Below are 27,441 nucleotides of genomic sequence, written 5' to 3' on the forward strand. Positions count from 1 at the left end.
CCATGTTTTTACTTCTTGGATCCTCAGAAAGAACAATTATTCACATCTGCCAAATCAAATAGGTAAGAATTCCAAGCTGATGTTTCCTCATTGCGGTCAGGATGCTTTCTTTCACAAAGAGATCAAAACAAGAGGATAAGAAAGTTTCCAATTTGTCTTCCTCCCTTTTCACATTGTTTACTGTGGACTGATTCCTTTTTATCCTCTTAATGGATAACTGAATTTAGCAAATACCAAGCAAACAATTATGCGTGACTATAAAACTCATTTTTTTCTAAACATTTTATATGCCTCATCAGGCATAAACTAAGGCATGTGCAGCGGGAAGTGTCACCTAGCACTCTCTGTAGGTGGCCTCCCTATTTACAGGGCACGCTGCACACCCCAATGTGAAATAGAGTCAATTTCTTTCTCCCAAGTCGATTCTAGAGAGTGTATTAGCCCTCAGCCACAGAAGTCCTTCATTTTGAAACAGAGAAAGGTTAAAAATCCCTTCTTGAACTCAATGTATCCTGACACAGTTTATCAATCCAGGAAGAACTGCACCCAACGCCAGCGGCTCAGAACATCAGAAGCAAAACACGAAGCATCTGAAACACGCAAGTTCATCCTCTTGGCATCTGACCCCATAGTGGTCCTTGACTCCTGTGTGGCAGGAGGCTTGTCCTAGTTTCAAAAACGTGCAAGATGGTTTTCCAGAAGTTCTGTTTGTCTCATTCAAAGCTGTTTTTAAAGTCTCTATCTGTTTCCCAGGAACATATTCCTATTTCTCTTCATTACGTGAAGTTTGATTGTTTTTTCGGGTAGTATCTGGAACTTCTTTGGATATAAAACATCTAAATTTAAAAATATCCTCATGCATATCAAAGAAGAATGTAAGGACATTAATATTATTCCATAATGTTTATTACAGATAAAGCAATGGGTAAAAATCTAGATCACAGGTTTATATAAAAACACTAAAGGGATAATAAGCATATTATTTTTGGTTTTTCTTGGATGCTCTTACAATTTTCTGAATATTAAATATTAACATGGTATTCTGTAAGATGATGAACTTTCTTCCATTTCCTTCTGTAAATACAAGCATCTGACACTGCTGAATTCAACCACCCAAAGGCTACTCCTGTAGCCTTTCCTTTGCTTCCTAAATATTTCATTTCCTCTGGTATATTTTCCAGGCAGTCACAATTTTTAGTATTAATTTATTTGTGACTATGACTTTAACTCAAGTGTTATGCTTCTCAAATGGCAGTCTGCATACTCCTAGGAATGGTGATCATTTGTTAAAAACTAGAAGTTTGAAGCATAAACTTGAAACAATAAAAAATGTGGAAGACAGGCAAAACGCAAAATAATCTGAAATCAGCACAAGTTTTGAAATTTCCTCACTATAAAATTGACGACAAATAATAATAACAAGAGCAAAACAAGAAGAAGAAGAAGAAGATGACCCCAAACCCAACTTATAGCAAACTGGCCACAGTCAATCTAAAACACAGAGCACACATTTACACACATACGTTAAATTGAAAAAATACCTTCTCTGTGTATGTCCAACAAAGAGTTTACCATCGTAGAGACACAAATGGTTATAAATCTGATTTGTTTTTATTATGATGGGAAAAAAATCTGAGTATTAGCTGCAAGAAAAAAATTTCTTGCAATGATATTTATTAAGAAACTGTAAATTTTTGAAAAAAAAATCACCAGGGTTTTTTCAATTTAAGACAAAAGTTGGGATTTGAGCAATCGATTAGGAAACACAATTAATAAAGCACTAAGTTGCCTGAAGCTTTCTTCAGGATCAGTTTCAGAAACTGAAACCCAGAAGGTAAAGCTCAGTCAAGAGAACATGTGGTGAAGTCCTCATACGTATGCATAGATTTTTCTGGTTTGGGTCAAAAAGAGATAGCCAAACTAAAAATCAATAATACTACCAAACAATACATTTTAAACTATTCAACAGACACAAGTGAAGGAGCAGCTAAGGAATTTTCTAGGCAGTTGAGAGGTTGGTATTGATTCGTCCATTTCATGGTCTTTCCTTGTTCTGTTTATAATATTGTTGTAAAGGCTTGTTAATGTGCAAAATGCTTAGCTGTAAAATATCTGATGAAGTGATTTTTAATAAGGTACGATTATTCCATTCCATTTCATTCAGAGTAAGAATAGTGCTCCATTTCTGAAAATATAGAGACAACAGCTAAAACTGAGAATGGCAGTTTGGATGGAGGCTGGTAAGCACACCCAAAACTGCAACAGCTTCAACAGAGAACAACACACTCTTAAGGAAAAGAAGGAAATGTAGTGGCTGACTGCCGACTTTTCAGACACTTTGTAATAAAAAGTGCATCCAAAAGCTTGCTCTGTTACCTAGTTGAATGCTGGCTATCAGGGGAGGGGAGGATAGACCATGGCTAGTGTTCTTAAACTTACTATTGAATTGTTGTTTTTCTTAATGGAGGAAAAAGTGTTCTTCAAAATAAAGGGTAAAGACTTGGATGCACTGAATTATTTTGCTATTCACAAATTCACTTATTTAGGAAACATTTTTTTCACGGCTGAAACCTCTCAACTCACCACAAGGCAGAGCTGACTGTTGCAATAAAAAAGCTTGAATTATATGAAGAGCACACAGCCTGGGGACGATATGTGTCTTTGAGACAGTTTATTTACATTAACGGTCAAAACAAAGAACGCCAGTTTTTTTCGTTACTGAAATCAGAAACGCTTTGGGTCTACCATGTTATAGAAGTAACTTGGTCCCTCAGCAAGAAGAAATACTTACTAAAATTTCTATCACAAGGAGTCTGAAAATGTAGCATGCAACCACTTCTTTGGCAACATTCTGGGCATCTCCCCACATACAATACCCCAACATTTATTTATATGAGTTTATGTTCTCAAAACATTATAACACCAAGAAAGAAGGAGAAGCTGTCTAGACCCAGAACCTACTATTATGCGGTATTAGCACTCTTTTATCAACCCAACTTTTAAAACATCCAAACAATAGTATCTCACTTTTCCCCTTAATGTAAGTAATACAAAAGTATTTTTCTATTAAGATAAACATGTATATTATTGTGTACAATGAAAAACCCATATGCATTTATAAGAATGTATAGACATATCTGGCCTTCCTTCATGTTACTTGGGGCCACATACCCAGGGTTCTCATTCATTGGCTCTGGGATTAAGTACACTTGAGAGAAAAGGCATCAGAAGTACTATATCTCTAGTTTAAGTAGAATACTATGGTATTGACATAATTCAATCCAACTAAAATGTGAAATTCTGGTAAGCAATCAATGGGACTGTTCTTTTCTAAAATAAAGGTTCCAAACAGGTCATGAACCAAGGTCTTTTTCACTCAAATTCTCCATTTACCATTCCTGGGTACTGTCAATACCCTGGGTACCGTCAATAGAGCAGATCCCCACCCCTCTAATGTAGCAATTTAGCCCCTATCAATGCTGCCTCCAAATATTAAGTTATGCAGAAGTCTGAATTTAAAAAATAAAACATAATAAACCTCCCATGGTAATAGCAATCTTTGTGATGAGTTAAAGTTATTTACTAGCTATTTGATCTCTGATCTTAGCAAGCTGCTAAACCTCTCTGAACCTAAATTGAACCTAAACCTAATAATGACACCTATATTATAGTGGCATTCTGAGGATTAAGTCAGATACTTCCCGTAAAGAAGCTGAGCACAATGCCTGCCATACAGTAAGCATTCGCTAAACATTACTATTATTAGTCAACAAGTCTTTAGCGAACTGGATACAAGGCCAAATGCTATTGAGAGGTCCAGGAGTAAAAGAGATCCTCCCCACCCCCGACCCCCACCCCCAGCAAGAATTTTACAGACTAGTTAAGGAGAAGATATTACCAAAGAAGAAACAACAAGCCGTGTAAAACCCTATTTGGGAAGTAAGGCTGGTAGACTTGGTGAGTTCAAGTTCTTGGTCTCACTGGCTGTATGAACTTGACCAAGTAACCATGCACAGCAGGGTTAAAAATATCTAACCTGCCTACCTCAGAGGGTTGTTAGGAAGGTCAGAGAAATAATGCAAATGAGAATACTCTGGGGGCTAGAGAATTTTATGTGAGTATTTGTAATTATTACTGTGATTCCCATTAATTCTAGTAGGGTGCTCTGTTCTGGGGCCCAGGATGAAAAGGATACATAAGTTGAAACACAAAGAAATCAGGGAGGAGGCAGGCAGTCAGGGAAGGCGTCATGGATCTGGTAAGTTTTAGGTGGGTCCTGAAGACTAGACAGGATTTGGATAAATCAAAGAGAACTAGAGGAAATCCTAGACAGAGTCAACACGTGAGCAAGTTTGTCGTGATGCGCCTGGTGAGAGTGGAAAGTGTCTAAAGTGGAATGCTGGGAGAGCAAGTGTGGGTAAGTTATGGGTGTTAGACCATGTGGACCTTCAAAGTCAAGGAGCAGAGCTTAGAGTTGTGTCGGAACCAACGCACCACTGCACCGGCAAGAGGCTATTGCTAGAAATAGGACTGTGACAAGAACCAGGATCAACCTAATATTTACATAAAGGTAACACAGCTCCCTCTCTTCCTCTCTTTTTCCTCTTTTACTTCCTTCTTAGGCTATGGTGCAATGGATAGGGATCTCATAAATCAGGGAACCTTTAAAACACTTTAATCTAAGCACCAGATAAGGCGGGGTCTCCCAGACAGCAGTAGTTTAAGTTAGATGCCAAAAATTTCCTTATTTTGGGAAATGTACAACAGTTTAGCTATCGAACAAAAGTTGAATAAAAAAACCCTCATTTGGAAATAAAATACTGCTCAGCTTGAGTTAACTGAACTCGTCTTTGGGACTGGAAAAATAATAATAGTAATAATGTAATAGCTAACCTTTATTGAGCACCTACTAGGTACAAGGCACATTAATTATTGCATTTCATCTTTTCCAAAGACCTCAGAGGGGGATACTACTATTTTCCCCATTTCATTGATGGAGAATCTGAGGCCTATGATCCCAAAGCAACTAAGTATCAGAGTCAGGGTTTTAAAAGCTATTCTATGTGGGCCTAAGCCAAAGGGCAAAGAATATGGTGACCACTGCGTATAACAAATAAGAACCTTTGTTAACAAACAGCTTTGAAAATTAAACTCCTTATAATGCAAACTTCCTTCTCACTAATAACTAAAATCTATAATTACTGAACAAGTACCTTTCATAAATGCAAATTTATTTTTCAAATGGAGAAACGGTTATCTTGAAATTTCCTAATGCTATGAAAAGGGGATTCCACTTATCATAATACGTGTATCCAGAAGGAACTGTAGACACTGAATTTCTGTAAACCAAATACCAACTATATTTACTAAAGGACTTCTCTAGGGTAAACATGCAGTAAATATTTAATCAAATGAAAAATTGTTTTACAATTTGAATAGTGATTCAATAATTTATCTGTTTTGTGAATTTGGATTTACAGCAGACTCTTGACATTCCTGAGGCCTATATCCGGAACCTTCTTGAATTCCCAGATTCACAAATACAAAAATGTTTACAGAGGCTCCCAGCTTTCTCTCGAATCACATTTCCATGGAGAGTTGGGTGAGTTTCCTGTTCACAGCCTTACGTTACAGACTACAAGTTAATGATACTTTCAAACTTCACTACAGGTTTCTCTCTCGCTTGACAGCCATTTTTCAAAGGAACAAAATTTCTAATTATTTAATGAGCCATGTTGCAAATGCACAAATAAGTAGAGAACAATAAAGCTAAATGACCCTTTTCCATACACATATCTTGCAAAGCAGACTTTTCAGATTCATATCGCAGTCAAACTTTGTGCCTCGGACCCTCAAGGGAACTCCCTCACAGAGAGTGAAAAACTTGTAAGTTAAATCCATGAACATCTAGGATCTAAATACATTTATTAAGTTTGCTTGAGCAGGGACATGGGCTGTAACTATAGAATCCATAGAAATTCCATTGTTTTTGCTAACCCAAGAGTTACACTAGTTAATTAAGACTTCTGGTGACGTCTCTAGAAAATTTGATTATAGAAACATTGGCCACACGAATTACAGGAATTTGCCTATTCATTCAAAATCCCTATATTTTGTATGGTTGGGGTTGGTAAAAATCAAAGTTGGACGATTTCACTGCCTTCGGTAATGGAACCCAGGCACAGCTGGCACCACGGGCACAGAGCCCCAGCAGCTGGACCTTCCTGAAGCACTGTGCTGGACCTCTCAACCCCGGGCTGGGTTTGGATCCCTCAAAACACCGCTAACCATGACAGGCAGGAGAGAGGGAAAGAGCGAGTGAAGGAGTAAGTGAGAGAAAAAAACAAAGAAAGAGAGGGAGGGAGGGAGCGCTGAAAAGAGAGAACAAAAAAGGAATTTGGCTGCTATTAGGAAAAAAAAGGAACAAGAAAGACATTATCATTTCAAAATATATAGCTTATACATTTCAGAACATATTTGAAAGCACTACTGCCAGATTTTCAAATTATTTATTTATTTATACCCCTTCTTGTTCCAAAGAGGTTTTGAAGCATTTTGCTGCCAGATTAATATTCCTGAAGCTCAGCTCTGATCATGTTACTCCCCTGCTTAAACCCCCAATAGCTCCTCACTGCCTAGAAAATGAAGTCCAATTTCCTTAGCCTCCTATTTGAGGCCCTCCACAATCTGGCCCTAAACTCCAAGCCCAATCTTATCCTGCACATCTTCCCTTTATAGACTCTTTGTTCCAGGCAAAGGACACGCCCTGATGTTTCCTTAGTACATCCTGGGTTTTCCACCCTTGCACCTTTGCTTGTGCTGTTCCCTCTGCCTGGAATGCCTTTCCCAATATCTGCAAATGCCCCATCCTACTCACACCTCCAGGCTCTGCCTGGAGGATGCCATGCATGTAGCAGGCACTCAGTCATAATAGCGGAACTTACAACCTTTATACACGTGCTTTATATACTTCATCTCACTGGACCCTCACGATAGGAAGAAGTAATTTCTTACTGAGGTCCAAGGAGCTGGAGTTGGTACCCCTGGGGTTGTGTCCTCTGTTCATTGTCCTTTCTGCCACCCCAAGGCTATCTCTCACACAGAACAAAAGGTGGATACATGAATCAATGCCAACATGTTGTAGCAATCTTTTTTTACGGGGAAAAAGTGTGCCTTTCCATTCTGTGTGAACTCGAATTCACTTGTCTAGTCCAGAGGCCCAGTTTCATTTGGCAGCCCCTGCGCAGCCCTCGCCAGGCTCCATGAGGCAGGACACCACACGAGCTGATTCTGAAAAGCAGAGGCTCCGGAGGTCCAGGGATCCAGGGTGGGAGTAGATACCCCAGAGGCCTCTCCAGGGTCCCCACCTGGAGATGCCATGAGATGATAACAGAAGGAGACTGATACCCATCATAAATGTCAGTGGATCAAGCTCTACTCCTTCACATTCTAAGAACATGCCAAGGGATTTTTTGAAGGTGCCATTTATCACCATGGGTGGGAGAGCAGGTTACTAAAGCTATTTATACACCTTCCAAAGCTCGCTTAAACAAACGTGGCAACTGGGTGTAGGACAAGGCATCGTGACTGATCGATGGGGCTTTATTAAGCACGCAAAGCTGCCAATATCTACATGCTCACTGGATAAGGGCCAAAGGTATTACGAGATGAGCAGTTACATAACCTTAAGTACAAATGGAATTTGGGCTGTATGCATCTGATACGCTTCTCCTTTCTAACTTTTGGCATCAAGAGGTTACACGAACTGACTGGAATGTAAGAACCCCCCCTCCATTTTCTCCCTTTCCCAATGGCAGGCCTAACGATCACAGCAGAGACACTGCTTACTAGTCACTGCAAGTTTTCCCCAAACCAAAGCTCCACTGTCCTGTTTAAATCTGACCTATTTTTAATGGGCTGCTCAATTTAAAATCAACATCATTCGCTGGAGGATGCCTTTAGATGAAAGCTGTTTCCAGGGATTAATGCAAACTTCAAATCACTCCCCTGGACAAAACTCAACTCAGCTCCCTCGATCAAATTGTGAAGCAAAAATTCATTCAGTAACTATGTGAAATCTATGGTTGCCCTGCCAGTCTCCTCCCCTACTCTGCTGTTGACTTCTGGCCTCACTAAATGCATGACAAGGCTTGTCTGCATGGCATCTCTGACCCTGTAATACCTCGCTCTGTCCACCCCTGTAACCTATCGTACTTCAGTCTCTCCCAATAGCAGTCCCTCCCCAGTCAGTGACTGCTCACTGTTCTCCTCCTTGCCTCCATACGAAATACCATCTGCAGCAAGGTTGAAAAGAAAAAGATTAACTGAATACAATGGAGAACTGATTTACTAAACTTTTCTTGTTATTAATTACTAAGTAGCAATCTTGAGTTGTAAATTCTGTCGACCAGTTCCAAAGCACTAATTAACTTACATTTACAAAACCTCTGTCTGCTTAGAAAGTCCTTAGTTCAAAACTAAAATTCATATAAGTCCTTTCCCTGTTTTCATTCTGAACCATTTAAACATATCCAGACAGATGTTTGTCAACAAAGTTATACGGTGGATTCGTCATAGGAGATATTAGTGGGTGTTGGTGGTGGTGGTGGTAGTAGTCAGCATGTGTATGTATCTAGCTAGCAACTCAAAAAGAGAAGAAAAAAATCCAGATAAAAAGCTAAGCACTACCCACGGAAGGATGAGCTGAACCGGATACAATGAGGCAGTGATGACCGCTTCTGCTTTGCCCCAGGGGGCTACAGAATCTGTGCTGTTTTAGTCCCAGCACAGAAAGGGTCAGAAAGGTGTGTCTTCCTTAGTGGACTGTCCAAAGATCACTGGACACCATCAGGGGGTGAGAAGTGAGCAGTGACAGCCACAGAACAGAAAAGACAGGGAAAAGCAAAAATCCAGAAATTTCTCCCATGCAAACAGAAACGGTTGAATGAACAAAAGGCTTATATTTCAGGGTAATATATATCACAATTAGGAATCTAAAAAATATATCCCAATATATACTCAGTTGCTAAGGATTCGGGTTCAAAGGAGTCGGTTCAAATAACTAGCTGTTAGTGCAGCCTAGGTTTGCAGCAAAGAGGCATGAAAATGACAAATGCGAACTCAGGATCTGACGACAAGTGGTCTCCATGGTTCAGGCTGAAGATAGCGGGGTTTGGAATCAGGATAATTCAGATACAAGTAAATTGCCACCACTTTAATTTTGTTTTGCTGCAGTAGATACAGCCCCAGAGGCAGATGGGAAATACAATTCCAAAGGCAGAATGAAACCTATTTACTACATAGATATCAGACGAACCAGTTTTTAGAAATTATCCTTGGTTTAGTTCCTCCCCCTCCAGATATACTGTGGCCCTGAAAGAATCCTGAATTGAAAGGGTCACTGTGGGAAATCAGGCCTGCCTCCAACCATTTCAGCCATCCTAAAGTCTTCTTTCTGAAAATTACAATCAGTTACATATCGTTTGGTTTTATTTACATTTTAAATGTGAATGCATTTTAGCTTTAATGTACAATGATCTGTGTTCATCATATTTATTTGCATCATTTCCATGATTACTGTATTTTAAAATCAGAAACTTTATACAGGCATTTGTAGTGAGACCTACACAATGCTTGGCAAACTCTGTCAATCATTTAAGTCTCATCTCTGTTCAAAAAAGAATAGGGACTCACCCCAAATTTTCAAGCAACCAACAGGGTTAATGGGCACCCATGTAACTACAATTTGAAAGACTGAAAAACTGTAAAGCCAGCGAAGAGGCAGCGTCTGTGCTGCCATTTCCCTCCCCACACCTATGCAGACATCACTCATCAACCCCAATGACACTCCTTGTTCCTGAGCCCAGCACATCAGAAGGATGCTCAGCCAGAGCTGGCACAGGCTAGGAGACCTGTTTGTTATGACTCACGTACTCAGTACTCAGTTATGCGTCACATAACGATGGGGTTAGGTTCTGAGAAATATGTTGTTAGGCGATTTTGTTGTGTGAACATCACAGAGTGTACACAAACCTAGAGGGAATAGGTTGCTACACACCTAGACTATATGGTGCTAAGCTCATGGGACCTCTGTTGCATATGCAGTCCGTCGTTGACCAAAATGTCGTTATGCAGCACATGACTGGATTCTAAAAACAGCCAGGATGATAAACAAGGAGCATGCTCCAATATACAGGGAATCAACTGAAGGAAACAGAAATATTCAGCAGGCTAGTAAGACAAGATTCCAGGTGACACCATGGCTGCTTTCAAATATCTGAAGGAGGACCCTGGACATATCCTTCAATGTGGTTCCAAAAGGTAGCTAGGCAATAAATAATCATTCCAGGGTGAACTACAGTGGCATTATAAGAATGGGTTGAGGCAGAGTTCAGACAGTATGAGGAGGTAGGTAAAGCAGGCCACCAGGGGAAAGACGGAGTGCTGATGCACGCTCTCTCCCCTCCTCCCACCCCGACCACAGATGTTCAACGGAGCTTTCTTCTAACCCTTTGTAAAAGAGTCCCACTGATCTACAAATGTTCTCACTGAAATTTCTAGGAAATGGAGACTGACAGGTATGGTTGCTGTTTAATGGCTTGGGGGAGGGATTATGCAGATGAGGGAGAATTTCTCTGATAAATATGCAAAGGATAGACTGAATTTACAATTTAAATATAAATTGCATAATCATTGAATACTTTCTAGCTCTAAACCCTCTAACTCTAAACACCTCTCGGTACTGGCCCACTAGTAAATTCTCAAAGTCCAGGCAAGGTGCAGCAAAATGTCCTGACCACTCCCTCGGGACACACCCCTACCAATTTACAATAAGAGACCTTTGCTCAGAGAGTGAGAGAACTGTGCTACAAGGGATTAAGACAGAGTCGCAGGATTTCCTGGAAAAGTCTTAGTAGTCTTGATGTAAAAACACACATTTGTTTGTTTTTAAAGGAAATGAATTGGTCATGGCTTGGTTACATGGAGGGAGAAATTCTTTCGTAACCCCTGCGGCAAACGACGGCGCTCAGCTCAGCAGGCGGTTGTTACGTAACTACTCCTTTCATTTGACTCTTCTATTTTATTCTATGACCTGGGGCAGACCATCCAACCCTTCATCTCTGTTCCTGCATCTGTAACAGGAACACGCAGTGACATCTGACGTTGCCTATCCCGGCCAGCCATGCTAGGTACAAGGACTGAGGCAAACTTTGCAGAAAGCTGAACTTCTCGGAAGAGAGAAACTATCAGCACCACTGAGCTAACTGATACAGGCACAGTCAAAAGTTAGCGTAAGGGAAGCCATCTTATAGAGGAAAGCCATGTTGGAACCATGAATAACTCTGACTCACCAGCCCCTTTGAATCTCTGCTTTAGTTTGCCTAGATAAGTAAGGGTCTGTCTTGGAGGATTTGCAGGGTCTGCAGATTTTCTGGCCCCTCCCAGCTGCAATAAGATGGTAACTTTGTTCTTTTGAATTTTCCAGGAAGGTGATGGCCTCTAGACAGAGATTCTATGCTGATATCCATGACAACGGAAAGATCTGATATGACAACTCCCAGTCTGCAACACCAGGAAGTTCAACATTTCCTAACCTCCTCCCCTATAATCCACTGGCCTATATAACTGCTTCAAGATTCTGTGCCCCCTTAAGATGGTTCTTTTGGACATTAGTCGGCCATCTTCCTCCTTGCTAGCAAGCTGTAATAAAAATCCCTTTCTCTCCTACCTCCTCGCCTCTTGACTATTGGCTTGTCTTGGAGCGGGCTGATGACTCCCACCTTGGGAGGTAATAAAACGACAGGATTGGGTCTCATTATTTAATATTTTGCAATGAGTTTAAGCTCTACGCTTGGTTTCAAATCCTTAAAATTACTCATATTTAGACTAATCTGCTTATTAGATGTTGAAATATATCCTGAGGCTTTTCTTTACTAATTACCCAGAATGACACTGATTCAAGTGCCAGGAAAGAAGCTGCTTTTACACGAATCATTTACACCTTCCAGAATACCCTAGAGCAGGGGAAATTTTCTCCCTCAAACAATATTTCCTTTTCCAAATCCTCCATTTCCCAGCAAAAAGACTTACAGAGATGTATGATAACCATTTGTTCCATCCTACATTCTCCTTACTCTTCAGATATAGAGAGAAACACAGTGTGGATACAAAAACTAGACATGTTCTAGAAGCATTTCACATATATAATCCCACTGGGGAGCAAGAGAGCTAAACTAATGACAGTGATTATGGAAACCAGGGGGAGGGAACAGAATCAGTACTAACCCCCTTCACTTCTCCCTGAGGTCACTCCCTGACACAGGATGCAATGGGGTAAAGCACACCAGAAGCCCAGCCTCTCCCATGCCCCATGTAAATGTAACTTGGTCAACCTTAATTATGCCAGAATAACGTCTGGGAACAAAGGGGACCCACACAGTCACATGTCAGACATACATAAGGAGGTCTATCTATAGAAATCCTCAGAAATGTAAACACAATGAGAGGAAGGAAAGAGTGACAATCGTGTTATATTCCAGTTCCAGTAATCCCTCAAAGGTGTTAAAAGCCCTGTAAACTTATTGATGAAATGAGAGCTGACAAGCCAGGTGGGCACCCTGACTTGCCATAAGTTTCTGTCATGGACATTGGTTGTTTTGGGCCATCCAGGATCCACTCTCCCCTCTTGTGGTTCAACATCTAGATTTCCTTTTTGGGAATCAGTTCTCCTCCTCTGTGTGAGTCTCAGCGAGACTGTCAATCAGGACCCCTTCACTTTCCTTCCTCCCGCCCCCACTTCCCCAGCCGAGGGGTGGGCAACGTGGCCTACACCAAGCCAATCAGGCTCTTACTTCCAGAGCTTTGAACCTTGGATGGAGAAACCTGTTATAATTTATCTATTGGAGCAGCAGCACGCAAGTAAGACCGTCAGCTCTGTCCACCTAGACCCCCAGAGCTTCCTCAGTTTCTGTCTTTCACCGAGCCTGGTTCTGCACACTTTCTGTTGATTCTCTAAGCTCCTGGATATCCTTCCAGTAAAATCCTTTTGTGTTTGACTCATCCTAAACTAGCGTCTGTTGCTTGCAAAAAAAAAAAAATTAAAAAAAGCAATGCTAATACAGATGTCCACCTTGCTTCCTGAGACTCTGGACCCATCTAAAGATTTCTAGGCCCAACAAAGCCCTTTGATCCTAAATGATTCTCAAAATGATACTTTGTGTATGAGTCCATTCTCCCTAAAATTCTCTTCCTCCTCCATGGTCAGTAAGACAGAGTATTTAAAATAAAATAGACGGAGAGAGAGAGAAAGAAAGAAACCAGCAAGCCTTAGAATAGTTCTACAATGGTGAAATTTATACTGGCTTCAAATGTCACTTTCAGGAATTAGAGAGACAGAGACAGAGAAGGGGAAAGAGAATAACGGGCTTTTTAAAGTATAATTTATATAAAATAAAACACACAGATCACAAGTGTACAGTTCGATAGGTTGTGACAACTGTATACACCTGTCTAACACCATGCCAATCATGATATAGAACATTAATATCACTCCAGAGAGCTCCATCATACCCCTTGCCAGATAATCCTTCTCTACTCCATAGGCAAACACTGTTCTGATTTCCATCACCACAGCCTAATTTGTCCTGTTCTCGAATATCATGTGAATGGAATCAGACAGTATGTACTCTTTATCTGCCTTACTGTGCTCAACAGAACATTTCTGAAATTCACTCAGGTTGTTGTATGTATTAGTAGACTACTCTTTTTTTTATTGCTGAGTAATACTCCTTTGTATAAATGTACCAGAGTTTGTTTATTCAGTCCCTTGTTCATGGATATTTGGGTTGTTTCCAGTTTGGGGCTATTACGAAAAAAGCCGCTGTGAACATTCTTAAACAAATCTTTTTTAGGAATATATGATTGCTTTTATTTCTCTTGAGTAAATGAAATTTTATTAAATGGTGAAGAAGCTTTCTATAATAGCTTGTGGAGAAGTAATAACACACTTTCCCAGGAGGGAAAAAAATACCTACTTTCCATCTATTCTTCTGGGATAGCGTAGGTTCACAGATACCATTCTATTAACCCCTTACTCTCTCTACAAGCTTCATTCTGTCAATCTACACACATCCTCATTTCTCTACTACTCTAGACAAACCTCTCTCTCTCCCCTCAAACTGGCAAACACTCTCAATATGCCTTCTTCACAAAAATTTGACTCTTCTATTTTATTTCTTTAAAAAAAGAGCTAGCTACACTTACTGGATACCATCCCTAATTTCTTTCCCATAGCTCTCGACAGCCCATTCTAGTCTCATTTCCTCGGGTCTCAATCTCTCCTTGACCCCTTGCAGTGTTCAGCTGTGTTGATCGCCTCTCTCTTTCTTTGTTTTTTTTTTTCAGAAGAGCTAAACTTTAATGACTCAGATAGTTTTTACAATGAAAACAGGTACCTGAAGACTGGTCTTGAATACTCACAACTGTACAAATCCTTCTCCTGGCTTCCACACACATTGAGAGTACAGATTCTATAGCCAGACTCTAAGGTTTGAACCCAGCTCCATCACTTACTAGCTGGGTGAGCTTGGGCAACTTATTTAATTATTCTATACCTCTGCTTCTTCTGTAAAATGAGGCTGATAATACTACCCACCTCACAGGGTTGCTGTGAGGATTAAATGAGTTAGCATTTATAACTGTGCCTGGCATGTAGTAAGTGCTCAGTAAACACAAGCAATTTCTATTGTCTCTTTTGTTCCTCATTGTGGTATATGTCATAAGAGAACTTTATAAGCCACAATAGACTTTATTAATGTAAGAGATGATACAAGGCATTACAATGCCTGGGTGCCATGTCTTCTCAGGCTCCTCCACCGGTTGAGCCTCGTTCCCTGCTTCTTTAAGGTGGACATCCCCCAGAGCTCCCCCCTTGGTTCTCTGGCCTCACCATTCTACACTTTCCTGAACATCTTACCCATCGTGGTGGCTTTAATTATCACACCAAGGCCAACGACTTCAAATACAGGTCTTCAACCCTAAGATATCTCCCTTAAACTTCAGAGTTTACCAGCAATGCTGCGATTCATTCAAACTCAACTTGTACAAAACTGAAATGACTGTTCTGTTTTCACAAAGAGGTTGCCCTCAGGATCTTGCTTTGTTCTCAGTGCTATGCTCATACCTTAAACAAACACGGCCTAGTCTTGTCAGCTATTCCTAGACGTGTATAAGAGAGTTCAAGAACCGGTCTGGTGGGGGGGGGGTATTACTGGACTACTCCTCTCGTTTCCCTCAGGCCTGCCCTGTCTACTCTGAAAGGTTCCTAATGGCTATGGACTGTCTGTGCAGGAGGGGTGGGCCGGGGGAGTGAGAATGCCAGGCCCCTAGGAATGAAGCTGCTTCATTAAAACGTGAACTTCCTAACCCCAGGTCCACCAGTGCTTGGTCCTAAGCCTTCCTCCCTCCTGCCTCACAGTTTCGATATCACTGTCCATGTTTTTATCTGACAGCCCTTGCCCCACGCTCCAGCGTGGTGTCCGTGCCAGGGCAGGCTGCGGGACTGGTGAAGCAATCAGCAGCACCCTTGGTCACCTGGGCACCAACATTCCATCTCTGCCCCTCAGAGCTTTCATCAGGCGGAAGAACTTGATCTAAGAGGCTCCAGGCCCGGTGGCTGTTAGAGACGGCATGGCATCTTTAATATTCCCTAGAGCAAAATCTACTATTCTTGCAAACACTCTAGTAAAAGTCACCTGGACTCACAAGGAAAGCCTGCAGGGAATTTTGTCAGAGCTTCTTGCCTGTGCTGGTCATGGCTGGTGACAGACATTTCATTTCTCCTCCTCTGAGCACACAATGGGATGGTACCTCCCTGCTGCCTCTGAAGATGCGTGTGACATGTGACTTGCTTTGGCCAATGAGATGTGAGCAGAAGTAACAGGTATCATTTCTGGCAGAAGCTTCAAGAACCTGTGCATGATTCACTTGTTCCTCTTCCCTGAGTCAGCAGAAGCCTAAGCTGAGATGCAGCTTCTATCAGCCTGGGCCCCTGACTGGGCAGAACATATACTAGATTATACATGTAGCATGGGCAAGAGACAAACTTTTGTTCTGTTAATTCTTTAGGTTTGGGGTTCTTTTTTACTGCTGCGTAAGCTAGTCACTCCTGACAGATACAATGGCCCTATTCACGTGACCAGTTGGCAACCTCGAATTTCTGACTCAGCCTTACCTCTGACTTTTAGATTTCCACTCAGTTTAGTTCAGCTCTCAGGGCCACACAGTGCACTCAATTATGCAAGCACAAAGCTGTCCCCTGGACTGACTGAGACTGATACCTGCGGCTGCACAGCCCACAGTGAGCCAGCAAAACTGTAGACTCTACTGCTGCCCGGTCCAATACTGGAGGCATAAAAACAGGTACAATTTTCTCCAATGTCAACATCTAACCAAGAGTCTTCCTATTAAAGTGTCCCATTCTAGCTAGGTTGACCATATAATTTATTGTCCAAAGTGGTTCTGAGTGAAATGGGACTAGGGTGACAGGCATAAACCATCACTGTCCTCAGTAAACAGGAACACATGGGCACCAGAATTCCACTTCCATCATCTTTACAATATTAGGTCCAAGGCTATGAGAAAAATTCCTAGAGGCATTATCTAAGGATAGATCAACATATCCAGGAAATGCGATTAAAGGCCTAGGAAGAAGCATGTGGTGAAATTAATGTGTTTATCAGAGAATGTCCTCCACTTTTACTATTCTATGCGGCACTGGACTGAATGAGTCCAGCTGTTTCCCTAAGCAGGCACATGCGGATAGCAGCAGACATCCAAACCAAACCAAGAGCCCAATGCAAAATCCAGCCGTAAAGCATGAACATCCTGTAGAAACATTAACAGCATCTTCCTCCCACTGGTCAGCCTGGGACTCATTTAAGAGGAAGAAGAGCAAAATCAAGAAAACGATCTTAGCAACAAAAAGAATTCTTTAAACAAAGCCAAAGTAAATGCAGCTTCAGTGACCATAGGCTCCTCCTCTCCTAGGCATGTGAGACAAATTAACGTCAGTAAATACTTTAAAAGAATGCTGAATTTTCTAGGTAAAGTAACACATTGTAGAAGACAGCTAATTTCTCTAATCTGCTGCTATTTTGCATTTTTCTTTACTTTGTAAAACACCAGGATTCTACTTGGCTCACTGAAAATTTCAGTGGCTTATGGTTAAGGAGTATAGAATGATTTTTGTAGAAGATGCTATTTTTCTGTCTGTCCCGATTCCCACTTGCCCACCTCCGCTTCATGTGACATGGGTCCCCGGCCAGAGGGTTGGTCACATGACCTGAGCTAGCCTGAGTACCCCCATGCCCGGAACTCAGGTCCAGGGATGGGAATATGATCCACGCAAGACCAAAGTTTGGTTTTTCTGAGATTGAAACTGTCACTGGTTTCCTAGGCTGCCATAACACATTACCATAAACTGCATGGTTTAAAACGACAGGAATTTATTCTCTCACAGTTCTGGAGGTCAGAAATTCAAAATCAAGGTGTTGACGGGGCCGTGCTCCCTCTGAAGTCTCTGGGGAAGAATCTTTCCATGCCTCTTCCTGGTTTCTGGTGGTTACCCGCAACCCTTGGTAAACCTTGACTCACAGGTACATCTCTTTAATGTCTGCATTGGTCATCACATGGCCACCTTCCCTGTGTCTCTGGGCCTGTGTCGTCACCTGGGGTTCTCTCCGTCAGTCTCTGTGTCTCTTCTCTTTTTTAAGGACACCAGTCATATTGAATTAAGGGCCCACCCTACTCCAGTATGACCTCTTCTTAACTTGCATCTTAATTACACCTGAAAAGACACTATTTCCAAATAAGGCCACAATCATAGGTACCAGAGATAGGACTTCAACACATCTTTTTGGAGGACACAGTTCAATCCACAACACTAGGTGAGAGAGAGTCTCTCCCACTATGACTGCAAGCTCAAAGCCATGTAAGCCTGCCCACACACCTGAGAAGTAAGTAAACAGAACCAAGAGATGGAGAAATACAGAGAAAGGTAGGGTCCTAATGTTAATGAATCCCTATGCAGCTATATCTGAAGCCCAGTCCACCTCTTGGACTTCCTAGTAACATGACCCAAAATATTATTCTTGGGGCTGGCCTGGTGGCATAGTGGTTGGGCTCACGTGCTTCACTTTGGTATCCTGGGGTTTGCGGGTTCAGATCCTGGGAGCAGACCTACAAACCACTCATCAAGCCATGCTGTGGTGGCATTCCACATACAAAAAATAGAGGAAGATTGGCACACATGTTAGCTCAGGGCCAATCTTCCTCACCAAAAAAAAAAGCATTGTTCTTGTTTTAATGTATGTAGGTTGGGTTTCTGTCACTTACAACCAAGAGTTCTAATTAATATGTCTATCAGTGAATAATGCCATATAATGTGAATTCAAATAGTTCCCCATAATCTGGGTGGGAAAGAGCAAGTGAGATATATATGAAAAAGACTGGCCATGAGTTAATAACCACTGAAATTAAGTGATGAGAATACAGGAGCTTATTATTATACAATTATACTATTCTCTCTACTTTTACATATGTTAGAAATTTTCCAAAATAAAAAGTTAAACCAATTGTTATCAAAAAAAAAAAAAATTCATGCAGTATTCACACTTAAAGTCCAGCACAAATCACGGCAAACAAAAGAAGATAAAGCGCAGAATCATACATAAACCCAACAATAGCGGGCATCCACAGGGCATATTTGTAATACATGAAAATATCAGCACGAGTGTTCTTTGTGGCACTCATAGGGCTTTTGATACCAGATCTGAGTCTACTAGGGCTTGACAGGATCAGGTCTGGGATAACAGTGGCTGGCAAATGACCACCCCAAGCTATGCAGAGAAGGTCTGGCAACAGGCTTCTGCTCAAGGGGAAGCAATGGCGTGCACAGTGTACTACTGGAGGATTTCACCTTTCCTCCAGTTAATCACAATAAAGCTATTATCCATGGCTAGCAATAAAGCAGGGTGTGGCTGAGACAAAAGACAGGGTTACTTCTCTAAATGTGTACTGACAAGACCGTGGTCCTGACACAAAAATATATTTTACAGTTTATGAAACACCCGTGATTCTGTACTTTAATTTAGGCTAGAGTTGTCACCTCTTCTGGATCCTGCCTTCCTCTTGGATTAGAGGTTCTCAACCCCAGCTGCCCATCAGAATCACTTGGGATCTTAAAAGAATCTTGTTGCACAGGCTGCACTCCAGACCAATTAAATCACAGTCCCTAGGGGTGGGGCCCAGGTATCAGCGTTTCTAGAAGGCTTCTCAGTGATTCTAATGAGCAGCTAAGCCTGAGAAGCACTGCCTACATAGACCTAGATCCCTCAGGTGGTCACTCACTTTGCACATGTGCCTCACTTCTCTGGGCATCTCCTGCTGTTGGTCAGAGCAACCCCACTTGGTGACCTCCTCATGTGGGTAGATCGCAATCAAATCAGTACCTAGTTTCTTCCTCGTTGGAGTCTCTTCCTAGGGCTGCCATGACAAAATACCACAAACTGGGTGGCTTAAAACGACAGAAATTTATTCTCACAGTTCTGGAGGCTGGAAGTCCAAAAGTAAAGCACCGGCAGGCCACGCTCTCTCTGAAGGCTCTAGGCAAGGGTCTTTTCTTGCCTCTTCCAACCTCTGGTGGTTGCTGGCAATCCTCGGTGATCCTCGGTGTTACTTGGCTTGTGGACACATTACTCCAGTCTCTGTGACTGTATAGTCACTTGGCGTTCTCCCTGTATGTCTGTGTGTTTTCTCCTCTTCTTATAAGACCACCATTCCTACCGGATTAAGAGCCTACCCTACTCTAGCAGGATCTCAACTGTTTACATTTGCAATGATTCTATTTCCAAATAAGCTCACATTCTGAGGTTCCAAGAAGGATGCTATTCAACCCAGTGTACTCTTCCTCACCCACATGAAGCAAGTCTTAGACATTGTCTTCATCAGAATGCATGTAAGACCTTGCTAACTGGGAACACAATGCCGCTTTTAAAAGTTTTCATTTTGAAATCATTTTAGAGTTATAGAACAGCTGCAAAGATAGTACAGAGGGTTCTTGTATGCTCTTCACCCAGCCTCCTCTAATGTTAACATCTTATAAAACCACGGCACATTTATGAAAACTAAGAAATTGGGGCTGGCCCCATGGCCTAGCGGTTAAGTTTGGCATGCTCCGCTTTGGTGGCCCAAGTTCAGTTTCTGGGCATGGACCTACACCATGTGTTGGCAGCCATGTTGTGGTGGTGAGCCACATACAAAATAGAGCAACACTGGCAACAGATGTTAGCTCAAGGCCAATCTTCCTCAACAACAAAAAACTAAGAAATTAACACCAGTACAATACTTCTAACTAAACTCTACACTTTATGCATATTTCAGCAGGTATTCCACCAATAGCCTTTTTCTGTTCCAGGATCACATCAGGACACCACCTGGCATTTAACATCATGCTTTGAAGAATGAAAAGTGTTTGGACCAAGCTGTGATCTACAACATCAAAAATTCACTTCAGGCTTCCTTCCCTAGTTCACCCTCCAGTTTCTTAGCCACCTTCATTTTTGCATCCAACTGGCTCTATGTTTCATCTACTCATCTTTCTTGTTTGGATCTGATAGCCCAAATTTTTCAGTCAAGTTAGTTCTTAACAATTTTGAGGTCATAGGACCACTCTGAGAATCCACTAGAAGCTACAGACTCTCCTCTGAGAAAAATGCACAGACAAAAACAATTTTGCATCCAATTTCAGAGCAGACATCAATCCTCCCTTCTCCTCCCCGAGGGCTTCCACCTAGACAGGACCTTCCATAGTCTGGCTTCCCCAAGCATTGATTCTGTAATGAAATCAGCACAACTCACTATCAAGCTCTCTCCCAAGACAATTTCTCTAGATCCTGGACATAGCAGCAGTGTTCTGCACTCTGGGTTTTGACCAACACCAGCTGCCCCAGCCACTGCCTTGGGCTGAGGCTGGGCAGAGCTCTCCAGCTGGACACTGAGGACAGCTGGACTCTTTCTGGCCAACTTGGCTGTCAGTATTGAACCCTACAAGTTTTGCTTGATCCATCACCACTTTGGAGCCCACTTTCTCTGTGATGGGAAGAAATATTTCAGAACTTAACATTTCTAAGTCCAGAAGCCATGTTATCATCTAGGTTTCAACAAAGAAAGGTGACTCCAGGATCCAGAGCAGTACTGACAACTCCTACCAAAACTGGATCTTCTGCCATTTTGAAATGGCAGGAACCTTGGTCCCAGGGACAATGTCTGCCTACCACACTTCATCTTTGGAAATGGCGTGCAAGGTCCTCCACAGCGAAAGCCAAACAATTGTCAACCCTAAAACCCTACATGTTCTCTTAAGCCACCACACCAGCCCCTGTAGCAGGAACCAAGGAAAAGGGAACCTCCATGCCCACTCACTCCTGACAACCTTAATTTGAGCCTCTTGCTCCAACCTGTTCATTGAATGCTGTTCTGTCCCACTCGGTCTGCCATCCTCGGAGGCTGCTTGTTTCTATCAACACCTCATCCATCTGATTGATGGTCCAGGTGTCACCTGAGCTACCTACCTTTAGTAAAGACCCCTGCAGGCTCCCCTGTGCCCTGGGGTCACACTTTCGCCCGTATTGTCACTCTAGCCAGGATCAAGTCAATTCCTCCAAAATCAACCACAAGGCAACAGAGTTGGAGAAAAGACAAAAATTATTCCTATGGGCAGGGCTGGGTCTATTCTTACCTTCTGCAAATGGTTCCCATTCATAAAACCGGCCCATGAACGGCTTGTTGTTGTAGGATGCACACTGTACCTCCCGGATACTTCTACTGCTTTCTGGGCACACCTAATAAAGCAGACAGCAAAGAGCCAGTTAGTGTCCATTTCTTCTCGCAGCCACAGTCAAGGCCGAGGAGACCTCTCCAAGTTTATGTGCTAGCCCTCCTCTACCAAAAACAAGGTTTCTGAAAATTTGCTGATTGCCTACAACAAAAATTCAAAATGCAGATCCCAAGGCTTCATAGCACACGTTCTAAGTCAGAATCTTTGGAAAGACACTAAAATTTTAACAAGTCCCCCAGGTTGTTTTTGTACACCAAAATTTGAAAACCACTAACCTAAACCTTCTGCTCCTGACAAATAGGTCTGCTCCCCTCCCTCAAAGAGGTCATCCACTTCCATCTGTTTGACTTTGTTTGTGCCATTCCCACATGGGATAATATTCACAGCAAACCTGTACAGAGCCCTTAGCATGTGCAGGCACTGCTGTAAACATAGGATACATATTAACTCATTTAATCCTCACAACAAACAATGAGGTAAACATGCTAGTTTTGCAGGTTTTTCACAGACGAACAAACTGGGGTATGGAGGAGCCACACAGCCTGGGAGGGCAGAGGCTGGATTTAACTCCAAGAAGTCTGGTGCCCACCAGGCTGCATCTCAGCATCCTCCCTATCTTGTCTAAATTCTCTCCGCCATCTAACGCAGAAGCTCCCAGCCTTTGCATGCAAAAGAATCACTCAGAGATCTCATGGGAAATGCAAACGCCTGGATCCCTCCTCCAAGGATTATTATTCAGAAAATCTGGGATGAGGTCCAGGAATCTGTATTTTATCAAATTATCCAGGTGATTCTGATACACTAGACTACTCAAAGAAAATATCCAGCTCCCTCTGGCTTATTTCTTTCTTATTTATAAATGGTAAATATGAGCAAAGTGTGACATAAAAAAAATAAATGTGAAATAAAATAAGATTAGAATCTCTCATTCAAATCGTGGATAAAGTATGGCCTAGCTTTTTTAAAGCTAGCTACACTCAGTTTAAGTGTGGGCTGTGTGTGCATGAATGTGTGTTTTAATAATCAGAAGGGAAAGGAATCTGGCCCCTTAAATATTAAAAGCCTTGTGTATAAGAAGTCTCTGGAACGAATGGCTAAGGAGATAGCTCAAAGTCTGAAGGATTTACAAAGAAATCTACTGTATGTATCAGAAACACCAGGTCTTCTGGAAGATGAGGGAACAGAGGGAGGAATAGAGCGAGATGGAAGAAAAAATGTCTCCTCTTGATAAAGGACAGTCTGGGGAGGCTGCTGGTACAAACACCAGGGTGGTCATAACCTTGCTGCAGCCTGAGCCAAACCATATGGAGCAGGAAGCCATATGAAATAGAATGTGATGGAAACTGGTGGGGATAAAAGGGCCAGGTGGACGGGCAGGGTGGGCTGAACTCTGACAACCAGTGAGAAGCTGACAAGCCAGGGAAGGCTGTCTCCAAGGGCGGTGGAAGCCAAGCTGCTAGCGTCCCTAAAGCCAGAACCAGGTAGGCTTCCAGCAATACCAGCTGTCTCCATGAAGGATTTGGGGTTAAGCTGCTTTTTACAACCCTTTGGCCAGAACCAGAGTTAGACTAGGATGTGATCAGTTGGGTGACTTGGGAGAAGGCACCAACCTTGCAATGAGAAAGACTTGCTAAGGAGCTTATTAAAAATACAGATTCTTTGGCCTCACCCCAGTGCGAGGGTGGGGAAACAGGCCCAGGAAGACATGGTTGAATTGCTCCCTCAGGTATTCTGGTGCCGCCAGCCAGGCACCAGACTGTGCAGCAGCAATGAAGAGCCACACCCAAGCCTCAATCTCACTCCAAATTCCTTAACACATAGCGTTCGAGCAGAAGAGAACCAAATCCAACCCCTTCAATTTATAGATGAGGAAACCGAGGACCGGAGAAGTGGCATCCCAAGGTCCCAAAGTGAGATAGGAAGAGAGCCCAGAGCACTGACCGCCCACCCGGCTATCATCAGAAACCAGAGATGAGCTGCTGGGTTGTAGGTTTTCATATGGAAACAGACCAGAACAAGCGGGCTAAATGTCCTGTTCCTCAATTAACCACACCTATGCAAAGCCAAGCTACAACGAGGCTTCAGCCAGAAGCCATGCTAATTAACCTGGTGGCAGTTACCAGAATTGGAAGCTGCAGACCACAAAAACTTGGCCAGTCTGCTTAATCTCTTTCTCTCCATCAGCAAAGTATTGCCTATTGGCCAGACCATGAACCAAAGCACCTTCAGAATCATTTTGAATTGCTCAATATTTGATGACATAAATGTATATTTCATGACATGGAAAGCAGTCCACAATCCATTAAGTGAAAAAAGTGTTAAAATCATTATCGGGGGGTGGTGTGGAGAGAGAGTTAAAAGTCTTATCTCTGGAAGGTGGGTTATAGATGTTTCTTTCCTCTTCATGATTAACTTTTGGTTTATTTGTATTGTCTAATTTTTCTGCAATAAATATGTAATATTTATATAATAGAAATTTATCAGTATTGAGCCCTTCCAAACCCATTTGGCCCTCAGCCAGCCTTGCATGTGCCTGTAGTTTATAAATCTACAGGGTGTTTTAATACCCCACTAACACCTGGCAGTCTTATTCCATCCATATGCATCTGCCAAGACAACCAGTCACCTGTGATGGGTCATTCAGGATACCCCATCCCGTCAACAAGTTCTTTTTTTTTTTAAGTCCAAATTATTTTGGAATCATTTTTCTTTTAAAGATTTAATTTTTTTCCTTTTTCTCCCCAAAGCCCCCCGTACATAGTTGTATATTCTTAGTTGTGGGTGCTTCCAGTTGTGGCATGTGGCATGCCGCCTCAGCTTGGTTTGATGAGCAGTGCCATGTCTGCGCTCAGGATTCAAACTGACGAAACACTGGGCCGCCTGCAGCAGAGCACGTGAACTTAACCACTCGGCCACGGGGCCAGCCCCAACAAGTTCTTTATATCTGAGCATGGCCCAGTTACCTCCTAAGGCACGAGGGCTTAATGTGGCATCAGACTCAGTGGGGAGTCAGGTGCTGAGGCAGCAAATCCATCTACAGTTGCCAGGAAGCAGCCCAGCCCGAGGCTGACTACGGTATCCAGCAAGGGAAGGTGCAGCAGAAGGTAACAAGGTGCCCTAGCAGATGGGCATGGCCCTGTGCATGACCCCGAGCAGGGACTCACATGAACCAGGCAAGCTGCCAGTTAGAGGTAGGGCACTACTTCCTGGGGAGGAGAGGGACCTGGCCAGAGAAGGGCAAAGCTCACAGGGCCCAGACATGGACGTGGGTTATTGAGGCAGAATTATGGTACAGGAGAGGAAGGCAGAAGCCTGGAGTGATGACGATGATGTTAAGAATAGCTAACTTTTATTGACACTTACTAAATGCCAGATACTCTACCACATGATTTATGTATGTTAGCTCATTTAATCTGCACAACTAATATACTCCTTTGTCACATGAAGAAGCCAAGGCAATGAAAAGTTAACTGAGCTGCCCAAGGTCACAGAGGGAGTGGCAAGCAGGATTTGAACCCAGACACTCTGGGTAGAACCTATGCCAGTAACTAGCATGCCATGAACCCCTTAAGATTGCGTGACAGCAAAGTCAATTTGCAATGGGTCCTCAGACAAGGAGGCCTTAACTCCTTCTTGCTTCCTGTCAGGAGAGGTCCTCAAGGCCAAGGTCAGACTTAGCGTCTGACGCCTGGTGAAGCAGCCCCAGCTGTAAGGAGCAGGGAACTGTGGACTGAGGATGAAAACCAAGCAGGGCTGGGGAAATTCTGTTTCATGTCTCTTTTGGAGATTACATCTGTTTGTGCTTGTCATACTATTATCAGTAGATGATCTCTCATTGTAACAGACTCTCTGAAGTGAAAACTTCCAGGTTTCAGATCATTTTACATTTGTTATATTTTAAGTGGGTTGTTTCCTGATGCCATAGACTGAGTCACCCTCACCTTATCAGTAATTGTCTCTATATTACACTGTGAATTGGCTTTGGGCAGATTTCCTGCAGACAGCTAATCCTTTCCGTGGGCACAGATTCTTGTAATTTTCAGGCCAGGAAACTGAGACAGGGAAAAAGCCATGTAGATAGAGATCAGGCTCACTCAGGATGGGGCCAGCAAAGACCGGAGCTTTATAGCCAAGAAATGCCCCTGGGAGATAATCTCCATCAAATGCTTCCCTTCCACCCCAAAGAGGGAGGGATGTTTCCACTGGTCTCTTATGGGAAGAGGAATAAAAATGTACTTTAATAGAATGAGCTGAGTCCTTATAATGCACTTCAGGCTCTATCCAAAGTTCCATCGAGACAATTGCCTGGGGTTGCTATGAGTCACAAAGAGTATTATGGAAACTCAGGCTGTTTCTAGTGACCCTGGTTAGTCTGAGATGACAAGTGCCAGTGCCTAACTTCACTGCTCAAGAGGCCACTGTTGGTGATCACACATTTACCTTTTGGCAATTAATTGCTTTCAATTCCCCAGGAGACTGAAGAGCATCATCCCCAATGAAGGAGGCAACAAGGAACATGACCCTGAAACCTGCCTGGGTCAGATACGCATTTTTTTTATCCTTTACATTACTTTGGCATCAATCAAAAGACCAGCTACCATAGCAACATATGATGTATTTAACATCACCACAGCGAAGAAATCTAAAAAAAGAAACCTAGAAAATGTCCCTGCACTGCCATGAGAAAGTGGCTATGTGACCTTGGGCAAAGCACTTTGCTTCTCTAAACCTAAGCGACTGCATTTCAGTAACAAACCCAGCACCACGTGCACTCCCCAAGGATTCTTGTGAGGATTAAATTAGTAAGACATTAAGGTTTCTAGCATGTAGTAATGTTTAATAAATGTCTCTGGATTCGTTTTCATTTAGCTGAATTGGAATCTAAATGAAAATGAATCCAGCAGACATCAAAACGAATCCAGCAGTTCCATAAGCTGTAAGTGCCCGAAAGGCAGGTGTTCTGAGCAAACATTCCCCTCGTTTCTCTTCTGCAGCTGGAAACAGGCTTTGTGTTCTAGCTGTAGAATAATATAACCATGGACCAAAATTTCTTACAGGTTATCCAGCACATTTTTCAAATATATTTAATATCTGATTTCTTGAGCCACTTGGAACAAACTCAGCCTCACAAAAACTCTTCTGTGCCCTCTTACCACTTTCAGCGCTCCTCCAGACAGTTAGCCAACTGGTCCATCCAAAGAGCTGGGCCAAGGCTTGGGATTTAAAATAAGAAAGGAAAAAAACCTGAGGGTTTCTTAGTTCTCATTTTTTTCCCTCCATCCAAGTTCATAATATTCTTCTAGAGAAAAGTATTTCCCTCTCATTCAATACATACATCAATACACTCAATACATTCAATACAATACATACAGTAACATCAAGACTCAAAGGACGTTAATATGACTAAGCCCATCCATTCACCCAGGAGTACCCTACACATTTAAGTACTCTGAGCACACATCCGTACACATCCAGGCCTATCCTAGGAGTGCTTATTTATTCCTCCCTCCTTAGATTATTTACATATCTCTATATCTCTAAGAAGG

The 27,441-nt window shown here is 42.4% G+C and overlaps 1 protein-coding gene across 4 annotated transcripts in view; it reads right to left on the reverse strand.

The window, feature by feature from the left end:
- Nucleotides 1-27,441, reverse strand: part of THSD4 (thrombospondin type 1 domain containing 4) — a 551,036-nt gene that overhangs the window by 403,986 nt on the left and 119,609 nt on the right. For all 4 annotated transcript variants that reach the window (XM_023654473.2, XM_070234557.1, XM_023654479.2 and 1 more), the window contains one exon: nt 21,797-21,899. In XM_023654473.2, coding sequence (XP_023510241.1) covers nt 21,797-21,899 — 103 coding nt within the window. The remainder of the gene's footprint in view (nt 1-21,796; nt 21,900-27,441) is intronic.

This window comes from Equus caballus, chromosome 1 (assembly GCF_041296265.1).
Source record: "Equus caballus isolate H_3958 breed thoroughbred chromosome 1, TB-T2T, whole genome shotgun sequence".
Taxonomy (NCBI): Eukaryota; Metazoa; Chordata; class Mammalia; order Perissodactyla; family Equidae; genus Equus; species Equus caballus.